Consider the following 23,710-nt stretch of genomic DNA (forward strand, 5'->3'; position numbering starts at 1 on the left):
TCCCCGCCAAGCCCCACTAGAGCACAGTAGGGACCCTCCCTATCCTCGACCCCACCCTAGGTCCCCGGAAGCTGTTTTGCCTCGACCCACTCCCCCAGCTTAGAATCCAGCCAGCCTGGCGGACCCAGGTGCCTGAGCCAGAGGGTAACCCAGGCGACCCAGCTCCTTCGCCCTTCTTGGCCCCACCCGCTGCAGCCGGAGCCGCGCCCCCTCTCCCGCAGACAGGAGAGCAGAGGACAGAGGAGACTGGCCAAAGAGGGGTGGGCTCCAGGAGACCCCCAGCCCAGTTCTGCCCCTCCGTCCCAAAGGCAGAGACATTGTCTCCCTTGCTAACTGCCAGTAGGAAAAAAAAAAAAAAAATTAATAGGAAAGATAAAAGAAGACGGAGGAAAGGTGACAGCTAGATTATTTAGGAGAGGCGCAGAGGAGAGAAATTGGTGTGAGTCGCCATGGGGGCTCCCAGGGCCCAGCATCCGCCACCTCCCCAGCTGCTGTTCCTAATTCTGCTGAGCTGTCCCTGGATTCAGGGTAAGGACTTGGGTGCGTGGGGGTGGGCCTCCGGGAAGGCCCCCAGCTGGGTCCTATACCTTCCTTTCTCCGAACATCCTGCGCCTTCTGAGCTCCTGGGGGAGGGGAGGGGCACAGCTGACGGAGAAGGGGCAAGCCAGGGCTTTCCAGCTTGCACCTGGAGCCTCTAACCCCATATATTGAGGAGTTGGGGAAATTAATGAGGGGAGCTTTTAGCAGCGTCTCAGGGGTTAAATCCAGGAAGAAGGGCTGGGGACGTTGTGGCGGGGCGGGGTGGGGGGGATGTCTGCGGAGGCGGCAGAAGCAGGCCGGGTACCAGGGTGGGAGATGGAGGTGCCGGGAGAGATGCCAGGCGCAGCACACACAAATGTTCTTGGACGTATGGACAAAGACAGATGAACAGAGGCAGTGCGCAGAGGCCAGATATTCAATCCCCAACTCTGACCCCCCAGCGAGACTCCAGGGAAGGGGGCAGAGACTGCAGAGAAAGAGAGGGAGGACCACACTGCAGAGACAGAAACCCAGAGAAAAAGCTGGACACTGCAGAAGCAATGGCTGGGAGGTGCTGCCAGACCCTCCGCAGAGGCCCGGGGTTGTGGGGAGAGCATCACTGAGGGGAAAATGAAGGTAGCGCCCTGCCTCTTCTCTGCCCTGCTGGCTCTGTCCGAGGTGCTCACCGAAGGCCCACACAGCCTGGGGGAAAAGGGAGAGAGGAAGGGGTAGGAGTGTGATGGGCAGCTGGGAGCCCCTCCTCCAATCTTGGCTCTCAGCCCAGTCTGGGACCCTCTGAGCTCCTGCTGGCCCAGCTGACTGAGGAGAGAATAAGAGCTCTGGAAAAGATCTTTCTGGAGAAGGAAGGAGTGTGGGGCAGTGGAAGAGCTCGCACAACTTCATCTCCCAGGTCTGCCCCTGAAGGAGGAGGAGGCACTGCCGGAGCCTGGAAATGAGACCCCCACCGTAGCCTCTGAGGCCTTGGCAGAGCTGCTCCATGGAGCCCTGCTGAGGAGAGGCCCAGAAATGGGCTACCTGCCGGGTGAGGCCCCCAGAGTGGCAGGAGCAACATAGAGGCAGAGGGAGGGACATTAATTCAGGGAGATGGGGAGCCAGGCCAGTGAAATTCAGAGAGACAGAGAGAGATGGTTCGAGAGAGTCAAAACTGGACATAGACAGTCAGAGAGCCAGAGAAATTGAGGTAGAATGATCAAGAAACAGCACAGAAAAACAGACAGAGAGAAAGACAGATGGAAACTCAGAGAGCCAGAATCAGAGATAGAGTGGAAAAGAGACACAGAAAGAGAGAGAAATGCAGAGAGTAGTAGACCTAGAATCATAAAATCAGAGAGGGATAAGAATACTAAACATAGACCAAGAGTTCTAGAGAGTGCAAAATAAAAAGAGGAAAGAGAAAGGGGTAACCGGGAGAGAGCGCCAGATCTGAACGGGGAGGCAGAGGGAGAAGCTCAAGGAGACTGTCAGAGTGGAAGGGCCTGGACAGAGAGAAGAAAAGAAGGGGCTGGGGGGCACGCTGTGGAAGCCTTGGGAGGAGGGGGGAAGTTTGGGTGGGGAAGGGAGAGGTGGGGGTCCTGCGCCTCGTGGGGGAGGTCTTTTGGGTTCAGTGGGGAACTCGCAGTGTCTGTTAGCCCTGATCCCCGACCGAGGCCCATCAATGTGCTCCTCCTGTTTCCTGACTTCCCTCGCACTGTCCCAGGATCTGATCCAGACCCCACACTAGCCACCCCTCCAGCCGGCCAGACTCTTGCAGCACCCTCCCTGCCACGGGCCACTGAGCCGGGCACAGGGCCTCTGACAACAGCCGTAACCCCTAAGGAGGGCAGGGGGGCAGGCCCCACCGCGCCGGAGCTGCTGACCCCGCCCCCAGGAACTACGGCTCCGCCCCTTCCCGGTCCCGCCTCCCCAGGCCCGCCCCTCGGGCCTGAGGGAGGAGAGGAGGAGACCACGACCACCATCATCACTACGACAACTGTCACCACGACGGTGACCAGCCCAGGTGAGGCGATTGAAAGGGGATGTGGGAGAAGAGGAAGGTGTGAATGGGGGAGAGGCTGCCGGGAACGTGTGGAAGAAGAAGGGGTCTAGATGGGAGAGGGCCTTCTGCTTAATTATAATAAAGGCTAGCGTTGATACACCCTTACTATGTGCCAGCACTGTTCTATGTGTTTTATGTCTTATGACAGTTGAGGAAGGGAGTTCTGGGCACAGATGGGAGAGTGAGCATTGGATAAAGATGGTGAGGGGTGCTGGGGAGAAGACAGATGAGGACCCCCAGGGTTACTTGGCTAGGAGGGCAAGAACACAGAGATTCTCTCAACCCCAGCACTTATATCTCTTTAGTTCTGTGTAATAACAACATCTCCGAAGGTGAAGGGCATGTGGAGTCTCCAGATTTAGGGAGCGCGGCCAGCCGAACCTTGGGGCTCCTGGACTGCACGTACAGCATCCATGTCTACCCTGGCTACGGCATTGAGATCCAGGTAACTGGACTTAAGCATATGATTGTGAAACCGCCCAGCCCTTCCCTCCGGGCCCAGGGGTGTGCACGGGTTGGGCCTAGGAGCCAGAGAACTTGTTTTCTGACTCAGATGGACCTATTTTCTGAGGATCTCACAGACTCTCCTAAAGTTCTACAACTTGGCCAACGTTACCGTGGTTCTTGGTCTGCTACATACAGGGAAAAGGAAGGCAAGGGGCGGGGGAGCTTAGGGGGTCACACACCCCGGCTGACTTCCCTGGCGGGTCTGGGTCTGGCTTCTTTAGGTGCAGACGCTGAACCTGTCTCGGGAGGAGGAACTCCTGGTGCTGGCTGGTGGGGGGTCCCCAGGACTGGCCCCCCGACTCCTGGCTAATTCCTCCATGCTGGGAGAAGGACAGGTCCTTCGGAGTCCAACCAACAGGCTGCTCCTGCACTTCCAGAGCCCACGGGTCCCAAGGGGTGGTGGCTTCAGGATCCACTATCAGGGTGAGGAGTTCGGAGTGCTGGTGGGAGGGCAGGGGCCGCACTGGGCACAGGGAACATCTTCAGGAGCCTTCTAAGCACAGGGTAATGTTGGGGCCTTTTCCTCCTGACTAGGACCATGGGGGGCAGAATCCTCGGAGGAGACCTATACACGCTTATCTCACACACTCACAGACCTGTGCCTGGGTGTGCACACATCCAAGTGACAATTCATCCATTCACTCAGCAAATGTTTATTGAGTGCCCACTTCATACAGGCCCTGTGTTATCCTTGGAGAGAAGAATAAACAAGCCAGATGTAAAGGGAACTCAGAATCTAGGTAGGGAGATGGACAAATAATCAGGATAATTATAATTCAGTGAGATAAGAACCCCCATCCCTATGATGGAGGAACCACTGTCAGAGAGAACAACTATCAAAGGGACCTAAATTTCCCCTATAAGGAATATGGGGACACCTCCTTGGAGGAGGTGATGACTAAGCTGACACCTAAGATGAGTTAGCTACGGGAAGGGTGGGAGGGAGAGAAAGAGGAAGGCAGATGTCTAGATGGATGGAAAAACACATTCCAAGACCCAGAGAGGAGAAAAAAATGTGACCCCCTTGAGGAGTTGAGGTAATTCAGCATGGAAGATAGAATTGTCTTAGCTGTGTGACCTGGGGTGAGTTACTTAACCTTTCTGTGCCGCATTGTCTTATCTGAAAAATGGGGATCATAATACTTACTTTGTGGTATTATTAGGAAGATCAAATGAATCAATACACGTCAAGTGCTTAAAATAGTGTCTGGTACACAGTGAGGGCTCGAAAATGTCAATCATTGCTATTACAGTAAAGCACAGAAAGTGCTGGGGAAGTAGGCCAAGAGGCTAGACTGGGAGGTAGGTTGTATTTGGATGACAAAGGGCCTTACCAGCTTCAGTGAGGAGTCCTTGGACTACTTTATCCTGCAGGGGAGGAGGAGACACTTTGAAATGTTTTAAGCAAGATAGTGACAGCCTCAGATTTGTGACCTAAAAAGATCCTGCTGACTTCTGGGGGTAGGAAGGAGGGGATGTATCTGCGCATGCTTGCATTTGCAAGCACCCACCCACAGACAGCCTACACACACGTGTACATCCATATTTGCCTGTGTGTATGGAAACCTTCCCACGATGCAATGTACATTCTAGCATACACGTGTACATGAGGCAAGGGGCCCAGCCCAAGGTCCCATTCCAGACACTGCTGCCGTCTCCAAAGTCCCTTCCTTTGCTCAGAAACAGAGAGGGAACTGTGTGTTGGGCCAGCGTCCCCTTCACTTCACCTCATGGCCTTGCTGCCCGCTTGTGAGCTCTGCTGACACCAGAGCCCTTGTGACTTTATCCAGGACACAGACAACCCGTATCCCTTCCTCACACACTCTCCAGCCTCTCCTGAGGCCTCTGCTCTAGACTTGCCCCACGAGGTAAGGCATGCACGGTGGAGATGCCCAGCAGCAGACCTACTCCTGGAGAGACCAGTGAGCCGGGGGACATGTAGTTGGTGGTCAGGGCCCGGTTGTTGGGGAGCAAGGGCATGCCTTGAAGGCCCAGGGCTGAGGGCTGGGCTTCAGATATTATAGGATGGCTTCCTGCTGGCTCCTTTAAGCAGCCACTTCCCTAGGGCATTGAAAATAGGACTCTTTAGACGAACTGGAACATTTGAGGAAGCAGGGCTATTGCATAAATGGGCCTTCATTACCTGCCTGGGTCTTCCCTGCTCTGCGGCTTCTGCAGGCACCTTTGGGACGGAGGCCCCGTTTAAGCCCTTCCCAATTTGCACTGGCTGGGCCCTCCAGTCCACAGTGGCCTCATTAGCTTCTCTGGAAGGTCAAAGGCTCCATCACCCCTCACCCCAAGTCCAGCAAACTTTCCCATTTACAAAACTCTTTCATCAACTCTTGTTTTGGTTGCTTCTCACAGCAGCCCTGGGGGTGGCCATTGTCAGCTCCATCTCTAAGAGGAAGAAAAAGCCTCAAAGCTTATATGGATTGTTCAGCCACCAGCAAATTCATTGCAGAGTCAGAAGTCAGATCTCCAAGTCCCTGACCCCTGGTCATTTATTAATTGAAGCTGAGGGGCGGGCGATTAACATTTTCTGAGTACTTTCTATGTTCCAGGGGCTTGATTCCAGGTTTCTTTTCTTTAAGGCCAATCCTCAATGACAGGAATTGTTATTGCCATTTACAGATGAAAGGTGAAGTCACCTGCTCAAGGCCATACAGCTAATAAGTTGTGAAAGTAGAACTGGAACTTAGGTCTGCCCATCTCCAAATCCAGTGCTCTTTGCACTGTTCCACGTTGCCTCTTGGCAGCATCAACTGATCAGCTAGGCTAGGTTTTTAGGAGACAAAATAAAAAACATTGGATTCAGTCTCACAGTGGCAATAGGCAGGTGTTAATGTGATGATAAAATTATACATGTGGATTGTGTTTAGGCAAAAAGAAAAAAAAAACTAACTCTCTGGGAAAGGGGAGGGGTCAGGAAGGCTTCCTGGAGGAGGTGGTACTTAAGTTACTCCTTGAAAGGTGAGAAACAGTGAGAAGAGAGCCTTTCAGGTAGGGGAAATTGTGTGGAAAAATATGGAAGTGGGACTGTAAGGAGTCACAGAACTGTATCGTGTGAGATATATGGGCCGTGGGTGCTGAGAACTGAAGCTGGATGGGCTGGGCTGGAACTGGTTGTGGAAGGGGCTTGAATGTCAATCTAAAGCATTCAGACTTGATTCTGTTGGTCTTGGAGAGCCATCACAGAGGCTAAAGTTTATTCAAATCACTGTGCGGTTTTTTGGTTTGTTTTTTGTTTATTTGTTTGTTTTGTCCACTGCTCGGCTTGCAGGATCTTAGTTCCCTGACCAAGGATTGAACCCCTGCCCGGCAGTGAAATCGCCAAGTCCTAACCACTGGACCGCCAGGGAATTCCTAAATCCCTGTGTTCTAAAAGGCTGTTTTTTTGTCTATCTTAGTAGACCATGAACTCCTGAAGGCAAGGCCTCAGTCTTTTTCACCTCTGACCCTAGGACCCAGCCAAGGAAATGCTTGTTGAATTTTGAAACAGGGAGAGACCAGGTCTCTTACAGAATCACTCAGGACTGGAGAGTCAGAAAAAGCAAAGGCCCAGGCAAGCTGGACCCTCTGCTAACCAGAGCCTGCCCCTCGTACAAGACCCAGCTTCGATGTACTTCCTCCAGGAAGCCCTTCTTAATGAACTCCGCCTAGTCTTAAACAGACACACAGAGCTCTGTCAGGATCAAGTTCAGAGTCTATCACTGATTACCAAGTCACTTTCTATTTGTTCGTTTTATCTCATATGTTTCCGCAAGAATTTCAGGAGGCTTTCAAAAAAGAATGCAAACAATAAGATTAAATAGAATAAGTAAGAGGGAGTTCCCTGGCAGTCCAGTGGTTAGGACTCCACACTCTCACTGCCAAGGGCCGGGGTTCGATCCCTGGTTGGGGAATTAAAATCCCACAAACCGTGTGGCGCAGCCAAAAAAAAAAAAAAAGAATAAGAGAAATATTGGCACCAGATAATGCTTATTAAATTTGAAAAAAACAGAATGTGGATAGACAAGCCATTGTTACTAGGGACAAGCCTCAACCTGGTTCTGGGCTTCCTAGCAGCCAGTATGAAAAGAGAGATTACACAGTTCTCATTGCAGGAAAAAAGACAAACCAGTTCCTTAAGGAAAACAAAGCTTTCCCTAGCACTTCACTTTCACTGGGGGATTCATTTAGGGGACACTGGGTATTAAGGTCTTTAATGACAGAATAGTCTGTTTCTAAAGGAGTTTCTTGTAACTCCTCTGGATGAAAGCTGAGGGTATAATATCACAGTGACACCTCAGTGGAAGAAAGTCTGTGTGTATGGAGGGGAGAAAATGATCTGAGGCACTTAATAACTTGGAGCCTCAATTTCCACCCCTGGAAAGTGGGTCACAGCCTTTCTCTGACTACCTCAAAAGCGCTGCGTGAACTCATTTTGGAAGCTGAACAAGCTCTGCAAATACTATTTGCTATTATTAGAGCTGAATGGGGTTCAGAGTGGTCAATTGATTTGCCTGAATTCACACAGTAAATGGGTGCTAGGGTCCAAAACTTCTTTGAGGCTCAGGTTTCTCATCTGTTAAATGGGGGCCAAAGTGGGTAGATTACAAAGATTAGGGGAGATAAGGGATGTTGACATTACCTCTTCATGAGACAGTGTGTCCACGTAAGGACTCCAGTATGGAGCCAGTTTGTGCCCTGGAGAGTGAGGGGGACCTGGAAAGAGGGGAGGAAATGCTGGGGAACCAGTGAGAGAGGATGGCCTGGGAGAGTGAATCCTCTTTCTCCTGCCCTGCCTGATCCAGCCTACCTCTTGAGCTGCGGCTTCCCTCCCCGGCCAGCCCATGGGGATGTGAGTGTGACAGACCTTCACCCTGGAGGCACTGCCACCTTCCACTGTGATTCGGGCTACCAGCTGCAGGGTGAGGAGACCCTCATCTGCCTCAATGGTACCCGGCCAGCCTGGAGCAGTGAACCCCCCAGCTGCATGGGTGAGTCTCTACCACAATAGGTGTGGTTTTCTGTCCTGGGAGCCCCACTGGAGGGTCCTACCTTGGGGGTCTCTATCTTTGGGAACACCCATCTTGAAGGGTTTTTTACCCTGAAGAGTCCCTATCCTGAGGTCTCCATTTGGAGCTCTTCACCCTGAGGGTCTCAATCCTTGGAGTCTCAATCCTTGCGGGGGGGGGTCTCCATCTGGGGAAGTACCACCTCGGGGTGGGGGGGGGGGTTCCTTTTTTTTTGGCCGTGCCACATGGCTTGTTGGAATTTAGGTCCCTGACCAGGGATCAAACCTGTGCCCCCTGCAGTGGAAGCGCAGAGTCCTAACCAATAGACCACAGGGAATTCCTGGAGGGTTCCCATTTGGGGAGTCACCATTCTGGGGGTCCCTGCTTTTGGAGACTCCTCATCCTAGAGGAAACCATTCTTGGGGTCTATATCTGGGGGTGTCTATCCTGGAGAGTCTTCATCCTGGGATCCTATCCTGAGTATTTTCCATCTGAGAGCTTCAGTTTGGGGGACTTCCCCATAACTCCCCACCCCAGGGTGTCCACATCTGGGGAGTCTTCATTTTGATGGAATCTCCATCCTGCGGGGGGGAGGGGGTGTCCATCCTAGGGTTTTTCTATTCCAAGGCTGGTTCCTCACCTGGTAGTGGCCTGAAAAAAGTCCTGGGGTGAGCCTGTAGGGCAGAGGTCATCCCAAGGCCAGGTCCCAGGCAAAGGTGTGGGTGCAATAGCTCTGCAGATGGGAAAAGGACAAGTCACCTTAACCTGCCCCCCCGCACCGTCCACAGCATCCTGTGGTGGCACCATCCACAACGCTACACTTGGCCGCATCGTGTCCCCTGAGCCTGGGGGAGCTGCAGGGCCCAACCTCACCTGCCGTTGGGTCATCGAAGCAGCTGAGGGACGCCGGCTGCACCTACACTTTGAGAGAGTCTCCCTGGATGAGGACAACGACCGGTGAGGGTCTGGGCCTTGCGTCAGAGGTCCTCACTTCAAGGAAATAGGGAGGCTGCAATAGACAGTCAGACAGACGCGGGGGGAATCCCAGTTGGGATCTATGTCAAATGCGGGTTAGTCCTTCCCCTTTCTTAGGCAGTATAGCTGTGCAAACTGAGACAAATCACTTAACCTCTCTGTGCTTCAGTTTTCTCATCTGTAGAATGGAGATAATAGTACCTCCCTCTTAAGGTTTCTGTGAGGACAAATGCATTAAGATATGTAAAGTGCTTGGAATGGTGCCTAGCACACAGTAAGCACTATAAATGAGTTTGCCAACGTCATCTTCATTATTCTCACTCTTTATCTAGCAAACTAGTGTCCCAGCTCTGACATTAGTTGCTATGTGTAGCTGGACAGGTTACTTACTCTTTCTGTGCCTCAATTTTCTCATCTATAAAATGAGGGATAATAATAGTATCTAACTCAAGGGTTCTTGTGAGAATTAAGTGAGATAAAATGTGTAAAAGCTTAGAAGAGTACATGGCATATGGTTAATGTTTGAAAATAATAGCTATGAAATTAAGTTAGGAGAGCAGGCAAGAGGTGAGGCAGCTTCTGAGGGGAAGCTGAGCTCCTGGCCACCTCTGTCCATCCCAGGCTGATGGTGCGCTCAGGGGGCAGTCCCCTATCCCCGGTGATCTATGACTCGGACATGGATGATGTCCCAGAGCGGGGTCTCATCAGTGATGCCCAGTCCCTCTATGTGGAGCTGCTTTCAGAGACACCTGCCAATCCCCTGCTGCTAAGCCTCCGATTTGAAGGTAACTGCCCTTCCCCTGAGGCCCCACCTGCCGCACCTTCCCCTCTTCCTACGCCCAGGCATGGTCACAAGCACATAATCCATCTCTGCTTATCTCCACGTTTGGATTCCTGAAAACTGACTTGTCTCCCCATCCCAAATCGACAAGGACACATTCTAATTCCCTGAGGTGGTCTTTTCTACTTAAGCTTCAAGTGTGGCTGGATCCAGGTACACAGCCAAGAGACCAGTTACTTAAATCTCTCCATTCTTTCCTCTCGGTCGGCTTCATTCTCAGGCAGACTCTCAGTCTGTTGTGTACCTAGCAGTTACAGATTTACATACCAACAACTTTAGCAACCCCATCAGAGAGAAAGCATACCACTTTCCTAAGAGCTTTAACAAAAATGCCAGGAAAGGCTTTCATTGCCCTGGCTTAGGTCATCTATCTATGCCTGAGCCAATCACTGTAGCTAGGGGCAGGTGGTGTTATGATTGGCAGATCCACATCACATGGCCATCCCTGGTTGGCTCCAACTGAATCTCATGGACTGGAAGTGGGGAGGACGTGTGACCCAAAATGAAAATAGGAGTGCTGTTAACACACAAAGGGGACTGGATGCTGGATAGGTAGGAAGGAAGGAAGTCAGTGATCATGGGAGGAGGCATTTGAACTGGGACTTACAGGATAGAGAGAATTTTAAAAGAGGAAGATTGGGAACGAGCATCTCAGGGGAAAGGAACAGTGTGAGCAACAGTAAAGAGGTAGAGAAAAGCCTGTATGTTTGGGAAACAGAGAGTTTCACTGTGGCTGGAGCAGAGGATTTGTGTAAACAGTAGCAGGAAAGAGACAAAGAAAGTAAAATGCTCAGAGATGGGAGGGGCTAGTTTCTGGTATGAATCAAAGGAGAAAGGGAATTGGCACTTGGCCCTGATGGATGCATAAGATTTGGACATGACACCTTATCAGGTTAAGTAATGGTGAAACAGAACAGTGGATCTGAAAAATAAATGGCATTTTAGATTCTGAGAGTGCAAAGAGAATTTCTAGGTTTGAGGCCTGTCTCCATGGTTGTGGGCCACTGCTGCTCCATGGGCTTCAGACTCTTTCTGTATCACAGGCACCTGAGCCTTACCTGAGTCTAAGATATGATCAGATGGGCAAAAACTAAAACACTCTACAAATGTTAATTTTTTTGCTGACTTAGACCAAAGTTAAAACTGAGTAGCTTTTGTGTTTGCCTCACTTTTGGATTCTAGCCACAGTATGGATAATCAGGGTTGATCAGAAACCAACGGTTATTTTTGAGGAGCGAACACACCTACATGAGCCAGGTCTCCAAAGGCACCGTTTTCCCCCACTCCATTGCAGCTTCCAGAGCCAAGTGTCTCTGGCTGGGAATCAAGGAATCTGGGCTTGAGGCCTGGTTCTGCCACTGCCCTACTGTGTGACATGGAGCACATGGCTTTTTGTCTGTGGACCTAGTGTCCTCATCTGTAGAATAGTGGCTGGGACTTGACTGACCTTGGGGTTTCTGTCCAGAGGCCAGGGAGCTAACATAAATATGTGAATGAGGAATGTTAGGGTTTGGGGGAAACTGGAAAGTGAAAGCTAAGCCCAAAGGCTTTCCATTTTAAATAGCCCACTGCGGGGCCAAACCACACTGGAATTCAGCCTGGTTCCCCAGTCTGAGATCCCTGGAGGCCTGTCCTAATGCTTAATTCCTGTGACTGACTCCTCTCTAGCCTTCGAGGAAGATCGCTGCTTTGCCCCGTTCCTGGCACATGGCAATGTCACCACCACGGACCCCGAATACCGCCCAGGGGCACTGGCCACCTTCTCGTGCCTCCCAGGATATGCCCTGGAGCCCCCTGGCCCCCCCAATGCCATCGAATGTGTGGATCCCACAGAACCCCACTGGAATGACACAGAGCCAGCCTGCAAGGGTGAGCCTGCCACCTTCCCCGCCTCCCCAGAACATCCTTCAGTTCACAGACTACCCCCTGAGCTGGGGATCCTAGGAAGGCCGTTCAGGAAGGAGAACCTAGTAAACTCAGGATCAATCTCTGTCCCTTTCAGAGGCTTAGTTTTCTTAGCTGAGTAGTTGATGGGCTTGTTACGGAGTTCAGGGGTCATAACCCAAATATCTTCAAGAGCTAGATTGGGCTAAGTCATGGATTGGGTGGTAATGCATAGGCTGGAGACTGGGCGGGGTTAGTTAAGAGTGGGGCGGGGGATTGGACCCAACAGGACTAGACGTGGCAAGAATCAGGTGGGTAATAGATAATAGGAAACCGGGGAGGCAGTCTGGTGCACACAGTTGGGAGTGGTGAGGATCGTAGCGAAATAGAGACTGCATGCCCACCTGGGTCCTGAATCTGACACCCTTTCTATCCTAGCCATGTGTGGAGGGGAGCTGTCAGAGCCAGCTGGTGTGGTCCTCTCTCCAGATTGGCCCCAGAGCTATAGCCCCGGCCAAGACTGCGTGTGGGGTCTGCATGTCCAGGAAGAGAAGCGCATCTTGCTTCAAGTTGAGATGTACGTCTGGGTACTGCAGAGGGTGCAATGGGTGTGGGCTCAGCCATGTGTGGTATGACAATGCACTGGCCTGCATTATGAGCCTGGCCGGCTCGAGTGTCTGCACGAGATTCAGTGAATATACGTTCGGATGAAAGAAGTGGCTAAGGATTCAGGATAGGGGTGTGGGACATCAGGTAGACCCAGGTGCAAATCACTTATTGGTCAGGCAACCTTGGACAAGTAAATGGGGTAATGCAGCCTTCCTCGGGGACTATTGTGAAAAAGGGGCTCTGGCCTGAAGTCTCACTCTTTGGCTGTTTCTGAGGCCCCCCCGGAGTGATTTCCAGGGACCCAGGCCCGAGCTGTTGCATCAGCAGCAGCACACAAGGTGGGCGTGGCTGTGGGGGAGACCCAGTGAGCTACTTTGGTGTGAGGTGGTCATGTGCCTGGACAGAACCAAAAGTGGGCGTGGCTCAAAAAGCATGTACTCGGTTGGGGCCTAGAGTTGGGCTGGGTGGTAATGAGCATGGTCTGTGATTGGTCAGAGCTGGAGTTGAGCCTGGCTGTGCGTCACCTGGTGATGGAGGAGGGACTGGGAAGTGGGAGGCGTCAACAATGATCAGGGCTGGGGATTGGGAAGCAGGAGCCGGGAGGAGCCACAGACCAAATGGAACCTGGAGCGACTAGCGTGGAGGAGAAGCCCATAACTGATCCAAACTGAGGCCTGGGATAGGAGAATGTAGGGCGGGACTGGAGAGTAGGTAAGGTTGCTAATGAGCTGAGTTAGTGATTGGGCAGAACCAGATGGGAGGGGCCGATCGTAACCCAGCCCCCATATCTGGTCCCACTCTCTCCAGCTTGAATGTGCGCGAAGGGGATATGCTGACACTGTTCGATGGGGACGGTCCCAGTGCCCGAGTCCTGGCCCAGCTGCGAGGGCCTCAACCGCGCCGCCGCCTCCTCTCCTCTGGGCCCGACCTCACGCTGCAGTTCCAGGCACCGCCCGGACCTCCAAACCCGGGCCTGGGCCAGGGTTTCGTGTTGCACTTCAAAGGTACCGAGGCCTAGGGTCCCGAGGTGGGAAGGGGTCCCGCAGGTCAGAGAGGCCCCCGAGGCTGGAAGGGCGCCCTGGGTCGCAGGACAGCCTCCAAACTCGCCGTCTCTCCCCTGCAGAGGTCCCGAGGAACGACACGTGCCCCGAGCTGCCGCCCCCGGAATGGGGCTGGAGGACGGCTTCCCACGGGGACCTGATCCGGGGCACTGTGCTTACTTATCAGTGCGAGCCTGGCTATGAGCTGCTTGGGTCGGACATTCTCACCTGCCAGTGGGACCTGTCCTGGAGCGCAGCGCCGCCCGCCTGCCGAAAGAGTGAGCCCGGGCCCCGCCCTAATCCTCTCGTGGCTCCGCCCCTGCCCACCTGGGTTTCACGGCTCTGCTTGGGCTCCGCCCACCCCCTATGCGCCCCGCCTCCGTATCTTCTTGTCCCCGCCCCTGTTCTGTCTGGACCCATCCCTTCGCTCGAGGTCCTGCCTAGATCTTCCTCAGGCCCCAACCATATGTCCAGTGGGTTCCACTCCTCTGTTCCTCGGTGTTCCGAAACCGTACCCTCTGGTCCCCACTCTCATCTTCCCAGGGCTGCATCCCTCTCTCTTGCACTGTTCTGGGTCCTGAACCTGGTTCTTCTGGGTTCCTCCCCTGCCTCTGCCCAGTCTGAGTCCCGCCCCCCTGCCCCCCTGCCCCCCGCCTGCCCCGTCATCTCTTTTCTTGTTCTAGGCCTTGCTCCAGTCTCTCAGTCCCCAACCCTTGACATTATGAGGAGTCACTTTGCAGGGGCCTAGGCTTGTCAGAGAGTTCGGTTTATTTTATTTTATTTACTTTTATTTTTTTAATAAATTTATTTATTTATTCATTTATTTATTTATTTTTTGCTGAGTTGGGTCTTTGTTGCTGCACGAGAACTTTCTCTAGTTGCGGCGAGCGAGGGATACTCTTCGTTATCCTGCGGTGCGCAGTCTTCTCATTGCGGTGGCTTCTCTTGATGCGGAGCATGGGCTCTCGGCGTGTGGGCTTCCATAGTTGTGGCTCGTGGGCTCTAGAGCACAGGCTCAGTAGTTGTGGCGCACGGGCTTAGTTGCTCTGCGGCATGTGGGATCTTCCCGGACCAGGGCTCGAACCCGTGTCCCCTGCATTGGCAGGCGGATTCTTAACCACTGCATCACCAGGGAAGCCCGTCGGTTTATTTTAATTCCGTTATTAAAGTCCCATGATGTGTTGGGGCTGGAGTTATGCGGAGGTGTTGGGGACTCTCCCTACCCTGACAGAGCTCACAGTCTGGGACAGGGACAGATACTTAACTCAGGATATTAGAGTGGTAACCGCTGGGTGACTTCAGGCAAGGTACTTAACATCTCTGAGGCTTTGGCTTCTTCCTCAGTGAAGTAGGAATAGAGGATTGTGAAAAGCAAATGAAAAGCTTTTCACGTTAGTGCCTGGTGCAGGTAAACAGTGAGTAAGTAGTAGTTGCTATAAGTATGAAGAAGGGCTTTAGGAAGAGGGGTGGGTTAATTGTCCCAGGGATAGGGCAGGAGATTTCACAGAGGAGGTGACATTCAAAGGAGCTGGGAGAATTTATCTTTTAGAAGAGCAGAAAGGGGTGGCATCTTGTCACTTCCTCCAAATTTCTGGAAGCCTGTCACCAGGGTATAGGATTGTAGGTCTTTCACCTGGCCCCTAGGAGCAACGGTGGGACCAATGAGGATAAGTTTCAGGAAGCCAGATTTGGACTGGACACAAGGAAAACTTTCTAGTTGACACAGCTCCCCATCCCTGGAAGGAGTCACAGGATGTCCAATCTGGAACCCAGACCGCACGGGGCGGGGACAAGAAGGGATGGAAGCGGGGCCCAGAGGGGATAGGGCGTGGCCCAGCTGCCCAAGACTCAGTAGGGACCCTGCCCAAGGCAGCACATGGAGCCTTCAGCTGAGCTGAGCCCTAAGTCTCTGAATCTCAGCCCAGTGCTCCCTGGCTGTGACCCTGAACAGTTCCAGCTTTGCCACTCCCTGGCTGAGTGACCATAGACCAGTCATTTGACTGCCCTGAGCCCTGAGCCCCAAGGGAGGTGATAGTGACGCTGACCTCTCTGAGATCATCAGGGTATATGATATCATGTTTGTAAAACATTTTAGCGAGGTGCCTTGCTCAGGTCTATATATAAGAAATGGCTTTGATTGGGATTCTTCCACAGCAAGGTTGTAAGCAAATGCCCGCAGAGGCCAGGCAGGCAATACAAGTGAGCAGAAGGGGCTGGGGATGACGGGAATGAGGGGAGCAGGAGGTCTGGGCCCCTCTGAAGAGGGCAGCTGCTCTGCTGATGATGATTTGCCATGCAGGGCTGACACGGTTGGGATTTAGCTGGTTTGCTCTGGTTGAGTGGTTCAATATTTCAAATTTCACCCTAGGATGGGGGCCCAGGTTGCCCCAAACGTTCTGTTTGCTGGAAGAAACCTGCTATGTAAAATGCATTGAATTTTAAGTTTTCCAACTCCTGCTCTGTTCATTCTGAGGAAGGAGTGGGAGGTGTGTGCGGAGTGTTGCCCAGAGGAGATGGCCCACGACTCAGGAGTCTCCCAGCTCTAAGCTTCTGGCAGATCTTTTAAGGGCCTGGCTCCCCCTGACTTTGCCCTCCTGCCAACAGTCATGACTTGTGCCGATCCTGGTGAGATCACCAACGGGCACCGCACCACCTCAGATGCTGGCTTTCCTGTTGGCTCCCACGTCCAGTACCGCTGTCTGCCGGGGTACAGCCTGGAGGGGGCGGCCGTGCTCACCTGCTACAGCCGGGACACGGGCACGCCCAAGTGGAGCGACCGGGTCCCCAAGTGCGCCTGTGAGTCTGGGGACACCCTAGGATGGGTGGCTGGGTGGCCTGCTCGATGGTGCAGCTGGCCCATGACTGACCTCTTCCCTGCAGTGAAGTACGAGCCGTGCCTGAACCCCGGGGTGCCGGAGAACGGCTATCAGACGTTGTACAAGCATCACTACCAGGCGGGCGAGTCTCTGCGCTTCTTCTGCTATGAGGGCTTTGAGCTCATTGGCGAGGTCACCATCACCTGTGTGCCCGGCCACCCCTCACAGTGGACCAGCCAGCCCCCACTCTGCAAAGGTGCCTGGGCAGGCAGGGCAGGAGGGGGCACAGCAGTGTCCAGGATGTGACAGGGCTGGGAAAGTCAGGTAGCAAATTCGAGACCCTGCCGAGCTCCCCATCCACTTTCTATGGGCTCTCATCATCAGAGGTATAGCCAAAAGCCCTGGAGAAGTTCAAGGTCATGGAATTATCCTAAGGGAAGTAGTAGAGGGGGCTTTGGTTTGGCAGTCCCTTGCCCTCCGAATAGGTCTCAGTTTCCGTATTTTTGACAAATCCTACAGACCTGGTTGGTTTAGACTGCCCAGGGGTCTGGAGGAGGAGGACCGAGGCCCTGCTCTGACTGTTCCTCCCCTGTCCCCAAGGGAAGGATCAAGTTTAGGTTGAGCAGAGGGCAGAGAATCCAGGCTGTCCAGCCCGGCCCCACTGGGCTCCCGGCCCTCTACCCAGCCTCCTTCCCTCCCTGGCTCAGACCCCGTCCCCTCCTCCTCCTCTCCCTGCAGTGGCCTATGAGGAGCTCCTGGACAACCGAAAACTGGAAGGTCAGTGAGGGCACAGGTGGAGACCCAGGCCTGGCCAAGTTGGGAGGGCAAGGCAGAGGCCGGGGGCAGGAGGCCAGGCCCCCGGTGGGGTGAGGCCCAGGGTTCAGGGCCCAGGGCAGGAGGCTGGGAGAGTCCAGGGCTGGGCCCAGCCCCAGATCACTGGCCTCTCCTCCTCCTTCCAGTGAGCCAGACCACCGACCCGTCACGGCAGCTAGAGGGTGGGAACCTCGCCTTGGCCATTCTGCTGCCCCTAGGCTTGGTCATCGTCCTCGGCAGTGGCGTTTACATATACTACACCAAGTAAGTACATAGCTCAGGGAGCTGCTGGCCAGGGCAGACGTCCTGCCTGCCTGGCACAGAAGCCCGGGTGAGGGGGGGTTGGGGGCTCACTTCTCGATAAGCCCCTCTATCTCCTTCCTTTCCCAGGCTACAGGGAAAATCCCTCTTCGGCTTCTCAGGCTCCCATTCCTACAGCCCCATCACGGTGGAGTCAGACTTCAGCAATCCACTGTATGAAGCTGGGGTGAGCCCTTCCCCTACCCCTGGAGTGCCACATCCCTCAGCTCCCCTGGGACTCCATAACCTTCTCTCAAGGTCTTTGTAACATCTGTCTTGGGAATTGCAAACTCAGCTGCCTACAAAGGCCACGTCAATGAACAAAGCCAAGTCAGGTGGGCCAATCGGGAGTGGTAAGGACTGTGACCAACTGGAAAGCTTGTACCCCATCCAGTCCATGGAGGAAACCTAGGCCCAACTGCCAGACCTTCCAACTGTTCAAGACAATCCAGAAATTTAGATTTTTATGTGACTTTAAGATACTGTAGGATGAACCAAATACACCCATTGGCCAGCTTCAGCCCCATTCCCACCCCATGGTCCCCAAACTCCCAATGATCTTTGTTATTTTAAAAACACAGAGTCTTTCCCCTTCCTTGTGGATGCCTCCTCCACCTCCATCCCATTCTAGTGACTGATGCCATCTCTCTGCTTCCAGGATACACGAGAGTATGAAGTTTCCATCTGAACACCAAGACTAAGGCTGCAGGACCCAGGACGCCCCTCCTCTCCTCATTCTGGGCAGGAAGGAGTACAGGACCTGGCCTCTGGCTCCCTTCCTCCCTGCTGTGTAAATAATCTCCTGGCCCCACGAGGGGGCTTTGATGGCCCTGGGGACCCTACAGTAAATAAACCAGCATCCTGTGCCCAAAGCCTCCTCTTCTCAGTTGCCAAACAAGGGGCCTGCCCCCCACTCACTCTACCCCCTTTTGGACCCTAGGAGGGGAACTCAGCCCCTGATGCAACTCCTGGGGCCCCTCCAGCCCAGGGCATCCCACAAGGACTACCCAAGAGCTCTGCTGTTCCCTTGGTCATGAAGGCTCTGCCCTTCCCAGATGCTCTGTCCCCGGGCCTAACCTCTGACCCTTGGAGGGTCAGAAGAAGAGGGATGAAGGGGAGAGCTGGGACAAGGCCCCTACCCCCTTCCTGCCATGTCCCCTACCCACAGTCTCCCCACCTTTGCTTCTGGATTTTTGTTTTTGAGCAATAAACAGAAAATCTCCATTTGTAACTGGGCTGGTGGGGTGTGGGAAGGTGGGTCACAGAGCACTGGAGATGGTGATGGTGGCCTCTCTGGAAAGAGGGCTGGGGATAGGGGAACACTTGGGGAAAAAGATGGAAATTTAAGATTGCACACAGGGCAGTGTTGAAGGGGCTGGCCTGGGGTCAAAAAGCCTGACTTTGGGCTCAGCCTCTGGAGGACCAGCTGGGCCCACTCCTGGCCTCAGCAGTCTCTCCACAGGGCTTGGCGTTTCCAGGCTCTTCTAGCTGGGTGATAAATGACAGTAGCTGCCTCTCCTCCTTCACTGTTTGGCAGGTGACAAACAGCGCTCAGTTTGTTTCATGACCAGCTGACCTAAAAGTCAACCCCCTTTTGAGAAATCTTGTACCCATCCAAGTGTACCATTTTTCCCCCCAATCTTTTTGGCATTTATTTATTTTTGGCTGCGTTGGGTCTTCTTTGCTATGCGTGTGCTTTTCTCTAGTTGTGGCGAGCAGCGGCTACTCTTTGTTTGGTGTGCAGGCTTCTCATTGCGGTGGCTTCTCTTGTTGTGGAGCACGGGCTCTAGGCGCGCGGGCTTCCGTAGTTGTGGCTCGCGGGCTCTAGAGCTCAGGCTCAGCGGCCATGGCTCACGGGCCCAGCTGCTCCGCGGCATGTGGGATCTTCCCGGACCAGGGCACGAACCCGTGTCCCCTGCATCAGCAGGCGGACTCTCAACCACTGCGCCACCAGGGAAGCCCCCTTTTTGGCATTTTAAGCATATCTGCTGTTATGTGTCTACCAAGTATTATATTTGCAGCTTTTCATGAACAATGAGCTTGTTTGGTTTCCCATGGGTGTCCTTTTCTACTTTACTTTTGAACGTTATAGAGAATTTACAGCCTGTTTGTCTTTTTTTTTTTTTTTTTTCTGCATTGGGTCCTCGTTGCTGCGCGCAGGCTCTCTCTAGTTGTGGCGAGCGGGGGCTACTCTTCGTTGAGGTGCTTGGGCCTCTCATTGCAGTGGCTTCTCTTGTTGCAGAGCATGGGCTCTAGGAGCGCGGGCTTCAGTAATTGTGGCACGCGGACTCAGTAGTTGTGGCTCAAGGGCTCTAGAGTGCAGGCTCAGTAGTTGTAGCGCACGGGCTTAGTTGCTCCGCGGCATGTGGGATCTTCCCAGACCAGGGCTCGAACCCGTGTCCCCTGCATTGGCAGGCGGATTCTTAACCACTGTGTCACCAGGGAAGCCTCAGCCTGTTTGTCTTAAAGTCTTTCTCCAAATCAACTGAATTTTCCTTAATTAAAATTTTATAATTAAATATAATGAAACATTTTTAGGACACTCAAAAGAGGATTGGATTTTAGAACACGAGGCAAACCGACCTTGATAACAGCCTAAGTTTTTTTGGCATTTATTCTGTGCCAGGCATTGTGATGAGCATGTATGCATTATGTTTTTAACTCTCACAAGGCCCTTGTGAGACAGGGACAATTATTCCCATTTTTCAGATAAGGAAACAGAGGCTAGGAGATGTGAACTGACTTCCTTACGAGGCTCCAATAAGTGGCCAGACTGGGATTTAAATGCAAACGTCACAAAGCCTACTGCACTGCCTTCTGGTTAGTAACAGGCATGATATGTTCCATAGCCATGCGGCTCCAAAACGTGGAGGGGAGACCTCAACACTGACACTGGTGGCCGGAGGGGCTCCTCAGAAGCAAAGGTGGACCCTCTCAGATGCCACAGGCACCTTAAGGTGCTGGAGTTTGGCTGGGAGGCTGGATCTGGACCCATGAACTCATCTCTGCCAACAGGTTGATGGAGAATAGGTTGATATCTGCCTGAATTAAAGCCATTCCAGGGGCTTCCCTGGTGGCACAGTGGTTAAGAATCCACCTGCCAATGCAGGGGACACGGGTTCGAGCCCTGGTCCAGGAAGATCCCATATGCTGTGGAGCAATAAGCCCGTGCACTACAACTACTGAGCCTGTGCTCTAGAGCCCGCGCGCCACAACTACTGAGCCCGTGCGCCTAGAGCCCGTGCTCCACAACAAGAGAAGCCACTGCAATGCGAAGCCTGCATACCACAACGAAGAGTAGCCCCAACGCAGCCATAAGTAGATAAATAAATAAATTAATTAATTAATTAAAAAAAAAAAGCCATTCCAGGGGAATTCCCTGGTGGTCCAGTGGTTAAGACTCTGCATTTCCACTGCAGAGGGTGTCGGTTTGATCCCTGGTCTGGGAAGTAAGATCCCACATGCCACGTGGTGCTGTGAAAAAAAAAAAAATTAAAAAAGAAAAATCACTCAAAAAGAAAAAAAAGCCATTCCAATAATATGCCCAAGAAACTTAACACCCCATTGTAAAGCAATTATACTCCAATAGATGTTAAAAAAAAAAGGAATAGGAATATTGTAAAACAATTATACTCCAATAAAGATGATTTAAAAAAAAGGAATAGGAAATAAATAAATAAAATAATATGCCCACATATCTGGCAAAAAGGGGGAGGGGCACTCCTCCCACATCACCCCACAGAGAGCACTGCCCAGCCTGAGAGGAGGGAAGGATCTCTGTCACTTTAATAAAGTTTTTGATTTCTGGTGGTGTCCTTGCTAGCTGAGGGTGGAGAGGTGTGTGATGGTTCCAGAACCCTTTGGAGGCTTCAGGGGTGATGTTGCTCATGACCAGGAATCACCCCAAAACCAAAATGTTGAATGAGTTGTGAAAGAGGAGCTTTGGTGCATGTTCTAGAGGAACAGAGTGGGGAGAGGGCACGAGAGGCCAAGCGCAGCACCAGAGTTGGGATCATCCTCCAGATGTCAAGTTGCTAGGCAGAGCTCCCTAGAAAAGAATAAGAGTCTTTTGACTTTAGATTCAAGGTTCATGTCTTTTTATCTTTCCATCCTTCACCTATCCATCCAACCCCTATCCCCCATCCATCTATTTATCCATCCACCATTCCCCACCTATCCATCTATCCATCCACCCACCATTCTCTTTCCATCCATCCACAAATCTACCCATCATTCCCTATTCATAACAGACACTCAATAAACATTTGCTGAGACTTCCCTGGTGGTGCACTGGTTGAGAAACCGCCTACCAATGCAGGGGACACGGGTTAGATGCCTGGTCCGGGAAGATCCCACATGCCGCGGAGCAACTAAGCCTGTGCTCTAGAGCCTGCGAGCCGCAACTACTGAGTCAGTGTGCCACAACTACTGAAGCCCGCGCGCCTAGAGCCCGTGCTCCACAACAAGAGAAGCCACTGAAATGAGAAGTCCGCACACCACAACGAAGAGTAGCCCCCGCTCGCCGCAAGTAGAGAAAGCCCGTGTGCAGCAACGAAGACCCAACACAGTCAAAAATAAATAAACTTTAAAAAGTCATTAAAAAAAATAAAATAAACATTGCTGTCAGTTCCTTCTCTACCATCTTCATGAACCCCTCTCTCCTCCTCTGCCAACCCCTTACTTGGAGAGGTTCTCCAAGGCTCCATCCTCAGCGCCCCTCGTCTTTCTCACTCTGCACAACCCTCCATCCCCCCACCCCACCCCCCACCAGGGCAACTGCACACCCTTCAACTGCCAACTTCCTCCTAGATCAGATCTCTATCACCAGCCCAGACCTTGCCACTGAGTTCTGAAGCCATATTCCCAACTGTCTACAGAGCATTTCCACCTGGAGTTCCCAGGGGCCCCTCACACACAATCTGTCCAAAGGCGGGAGCGTGCCTGCCACGCCCCAGGAAGAATGAGGAGGCTGGCATAACTGGAAGCAGGGACTGGAACTAGTGGTATCGGAGGGTCTCTGGACAGAAGGGTCCTGGCGTGGGGTTCACCGTGTTTGGATATCTGAGTCCCTTGGTCTTGTGTCTGTTTTTCTTTGATGGGCACAGGATTCATGTGGTAGGCAGCGACAAACAAGGCCTCGTCAGTGAGTTCTGCGCTGATCTGTGTCAGGAATTCCTCAGAATGGGAAACCTTCTGGAAAAGGGAAAGTCAGAGGGGCTCAGCCTGGGAGTTCCTACATGGGAGTCCTGGGTCTGGAGGCTCCCAGGCTGGGGGCTCTGGGTCTAAGGAGTCTGGTATTGGACGGCTGGGTCTTGCAATTTGGCCTGGAAGGTCCTGGAAGTGGAGGGCAGCCTTTGGGGACCTCAGGGGCGTAGTGCTGGGGGCTCTGGGCTCAGGGTTGAGGCTAGAGTTTCCAGGCTGGCGGTCTCAGTGCCCTAAGCCTAGGAGCTCCCCACTTCACTTCACCCCCACCCCAAGAACTCCTCTCCAATGCTCACCGGACCTCCACCCAAGCAGGCTGCAGAGTCTGTGGCTTGGGATTGCCCGCTGCCCTTTTTCTCCACATTCCTGGTAGCAGTGGATGCCATCCCCCTGGGGACAGCGGAAGCTCAGGTTAGGCTGAGAAACCAGCCCACTTCTCCCAAACCCAACACACCACCATTCCCCGCGGCCTTGAAGAACTGTGTCAGTTCTCTCTCTGAAAAAAAGAAAAAAAAAAAAAGAAAAGAAATCGTTGCCTTAAGTCTTCCTGGGGGAGGGAGGAGGTGGGACTCCCACAACACCCGCCTCCCGCCCCCCTCACTTCGCCCAGCAGGGGCCTCTCTTCCCTTCTTCCCACCCAAGACCTTTCCCAAGACAAGGCAGACCACTTGCCGCCCCCGACCTGGCAGATGGGTCGAAATCTTGGGCTACTCGGCAGGAGGGGAGACGGGGAGGTCTATAAGGAGCCCTTTTATGGGCCCGGGGACGGGGGACTTGGGAGCTGGGGAGGAAGGTTGGAAAGAGGGGAACCGGGAGCGGCGCCGCTACCCGTTGCTATAAAAACCTTGGCGTCTGCGGAGGTTCAGCAGCACCGTAGGGATTCTAGAACCAAAGCTGGGAGGGCATTTTCCCAGCTTGTCGCATTCGCTCCTCCGGCCTCTCCTCCACCCTCTTTAGGTCCCTCCTTGGGGGCAGTGACCCCCGCGCCAGTGGCCTTGAGAAACTTGGGAAGATCAAGGTGGAGCCTGGCACCTAACCCTCCCACCACTAGGGGCACGCGAGAAGCAGCCCCACCCAAGGCCGCCCTCCAACCTCTCTGGCTGTCATCTTTTTGCCTGGAGCCTGTGAGAGCAAATGGGGGCAGAGAGAGG

General features: G+C 53.1%; 1 protein-coding gene and 2 long non-coding RNA genes across 8 annotated transcripts; 1 reads left to right on the forward strand and 2 right to left on the reverse strand.

Annotated features, from left to right (window-relative positions):
* On the forward strand, positions 1-18,575 carry SEZ6L2 (seizure related 6 homolog like 2). 5 transcript variants are annotated; one of them, XM_060033103.1, is made up of 18 exons: positions 1-528; positions 1,430-1,561; positions 2,237-2,536; positions 2,881-3,020; positions 3,304-3,505; positions 7,876-8,061; positions 8,868-9,036; positions 9,676-9,839; positions 11,564-11,764; positions 12,218-12,356; positions 13,196-13,392; positions 13,512-13,706; positions 16,033-16,224; positions 16,309-16,500; positions 16,983-17,021; positions 17,204-17,321; positions 17,423-17,544; positions 18,016-18,575. In XM_060033103.1, exons 1-17 carry the CDS (start codon positions 450-452, stop codon positions 17,535-17,537), a joined length of 2,760 nt encoding a protein of 919 aa, XP_059889086.1. In that variant the 5' UTR covers positions 1-449; the 3' UTR covers positions 17,538-17,544; positions 18,016-18,575. The 5 variants fall into 5 exon arrangements, with proteins under 5 accessions (XP_059889086.1, XP_059889088.1, XP_059889085.1 ...); XM_060033102.1 differs by having other exon boundaries at positions 7-528; positions 17,448-17,544; XM_060033105.1 differs by lacking the exon at positions 16,983-17,021 and having other exon boundaries at positions 5-528.
* Positions 5,673-9,062, reverse strand: LOC132438826 (uncharacterized). Its single transcript, XR_009522228.1, has 3 exons — positions 8,953-9,062; positions 8,720-8,812; positions 5,673-5,857 (listed from the first exon to the last, which is right to left on the reverse strand). It is a non-coding gene; the product is annotated as an uncharacterized lncRNA (long non-coding RNA).
* A 2,029-nt stretch (positions 18,576-20,604) lies between the features above and the next one.
* Positions 20,605-23,682, reverse strand: LOC132438827 (uncharacterized). 2 transcript variants are annotated; one of them, XR_009522230.1, is made up of 3 exons: positions 23,652-23,682; positions 22,856-23,055; positions 20,605-21,405 (listed from the first exon to the last, which is right to left on the reverse strand). It is a non-coding gene; the product is annotated as an uncharacterized lncRNA (long non-coding RNA). The 2 variants fall into 2 exon arrangements; XR_009522229.1 differs by lacking the exon at positions 23,652-23,682 and adding an exon at positions 23,404-23,560.
* Between the last annotated feature and the right edge of the window lie 28 nt (positions 23,683-23,710).

The sequence above is a fragment of the Delphinus delphis genome, chromosome 15 (genome assembly GCF_949987515.2).
Source record: "Delphinus delphis chromosome 15, mDelDel1.2, whole genome shotgun sequence".
Lineage (NCBI taxonomy): Eukaryota > Metazoa > Chordata > Mammalia > Artiodactyla > Delphinidae > Delphinus > Delphinus delphis.

Coding starts and splice junctions, on each gene's coding strand:
- SEZ6L2 (XM_060033102.1), top strand. CDS start 450: ATGGGGGCTCCCAGGGCCCAGCATCCGCCACCTCCCCAGCTGCTGTTC. Junction 1,562..2,236: donor AGAAATGGGCTACCTGCCGG/GTGAGGCCCCCA, acceptor GCACTGTCCCAG/GATCTGATCCAGACCCCACA. Junction 16,501..16,982: donor CCAGCCCCCACTCTGCAAAG/GTGCCTGGGCAG, acceptor CTCTCCCTGCAG/TGGCCTATGAGGAGCTCCTG.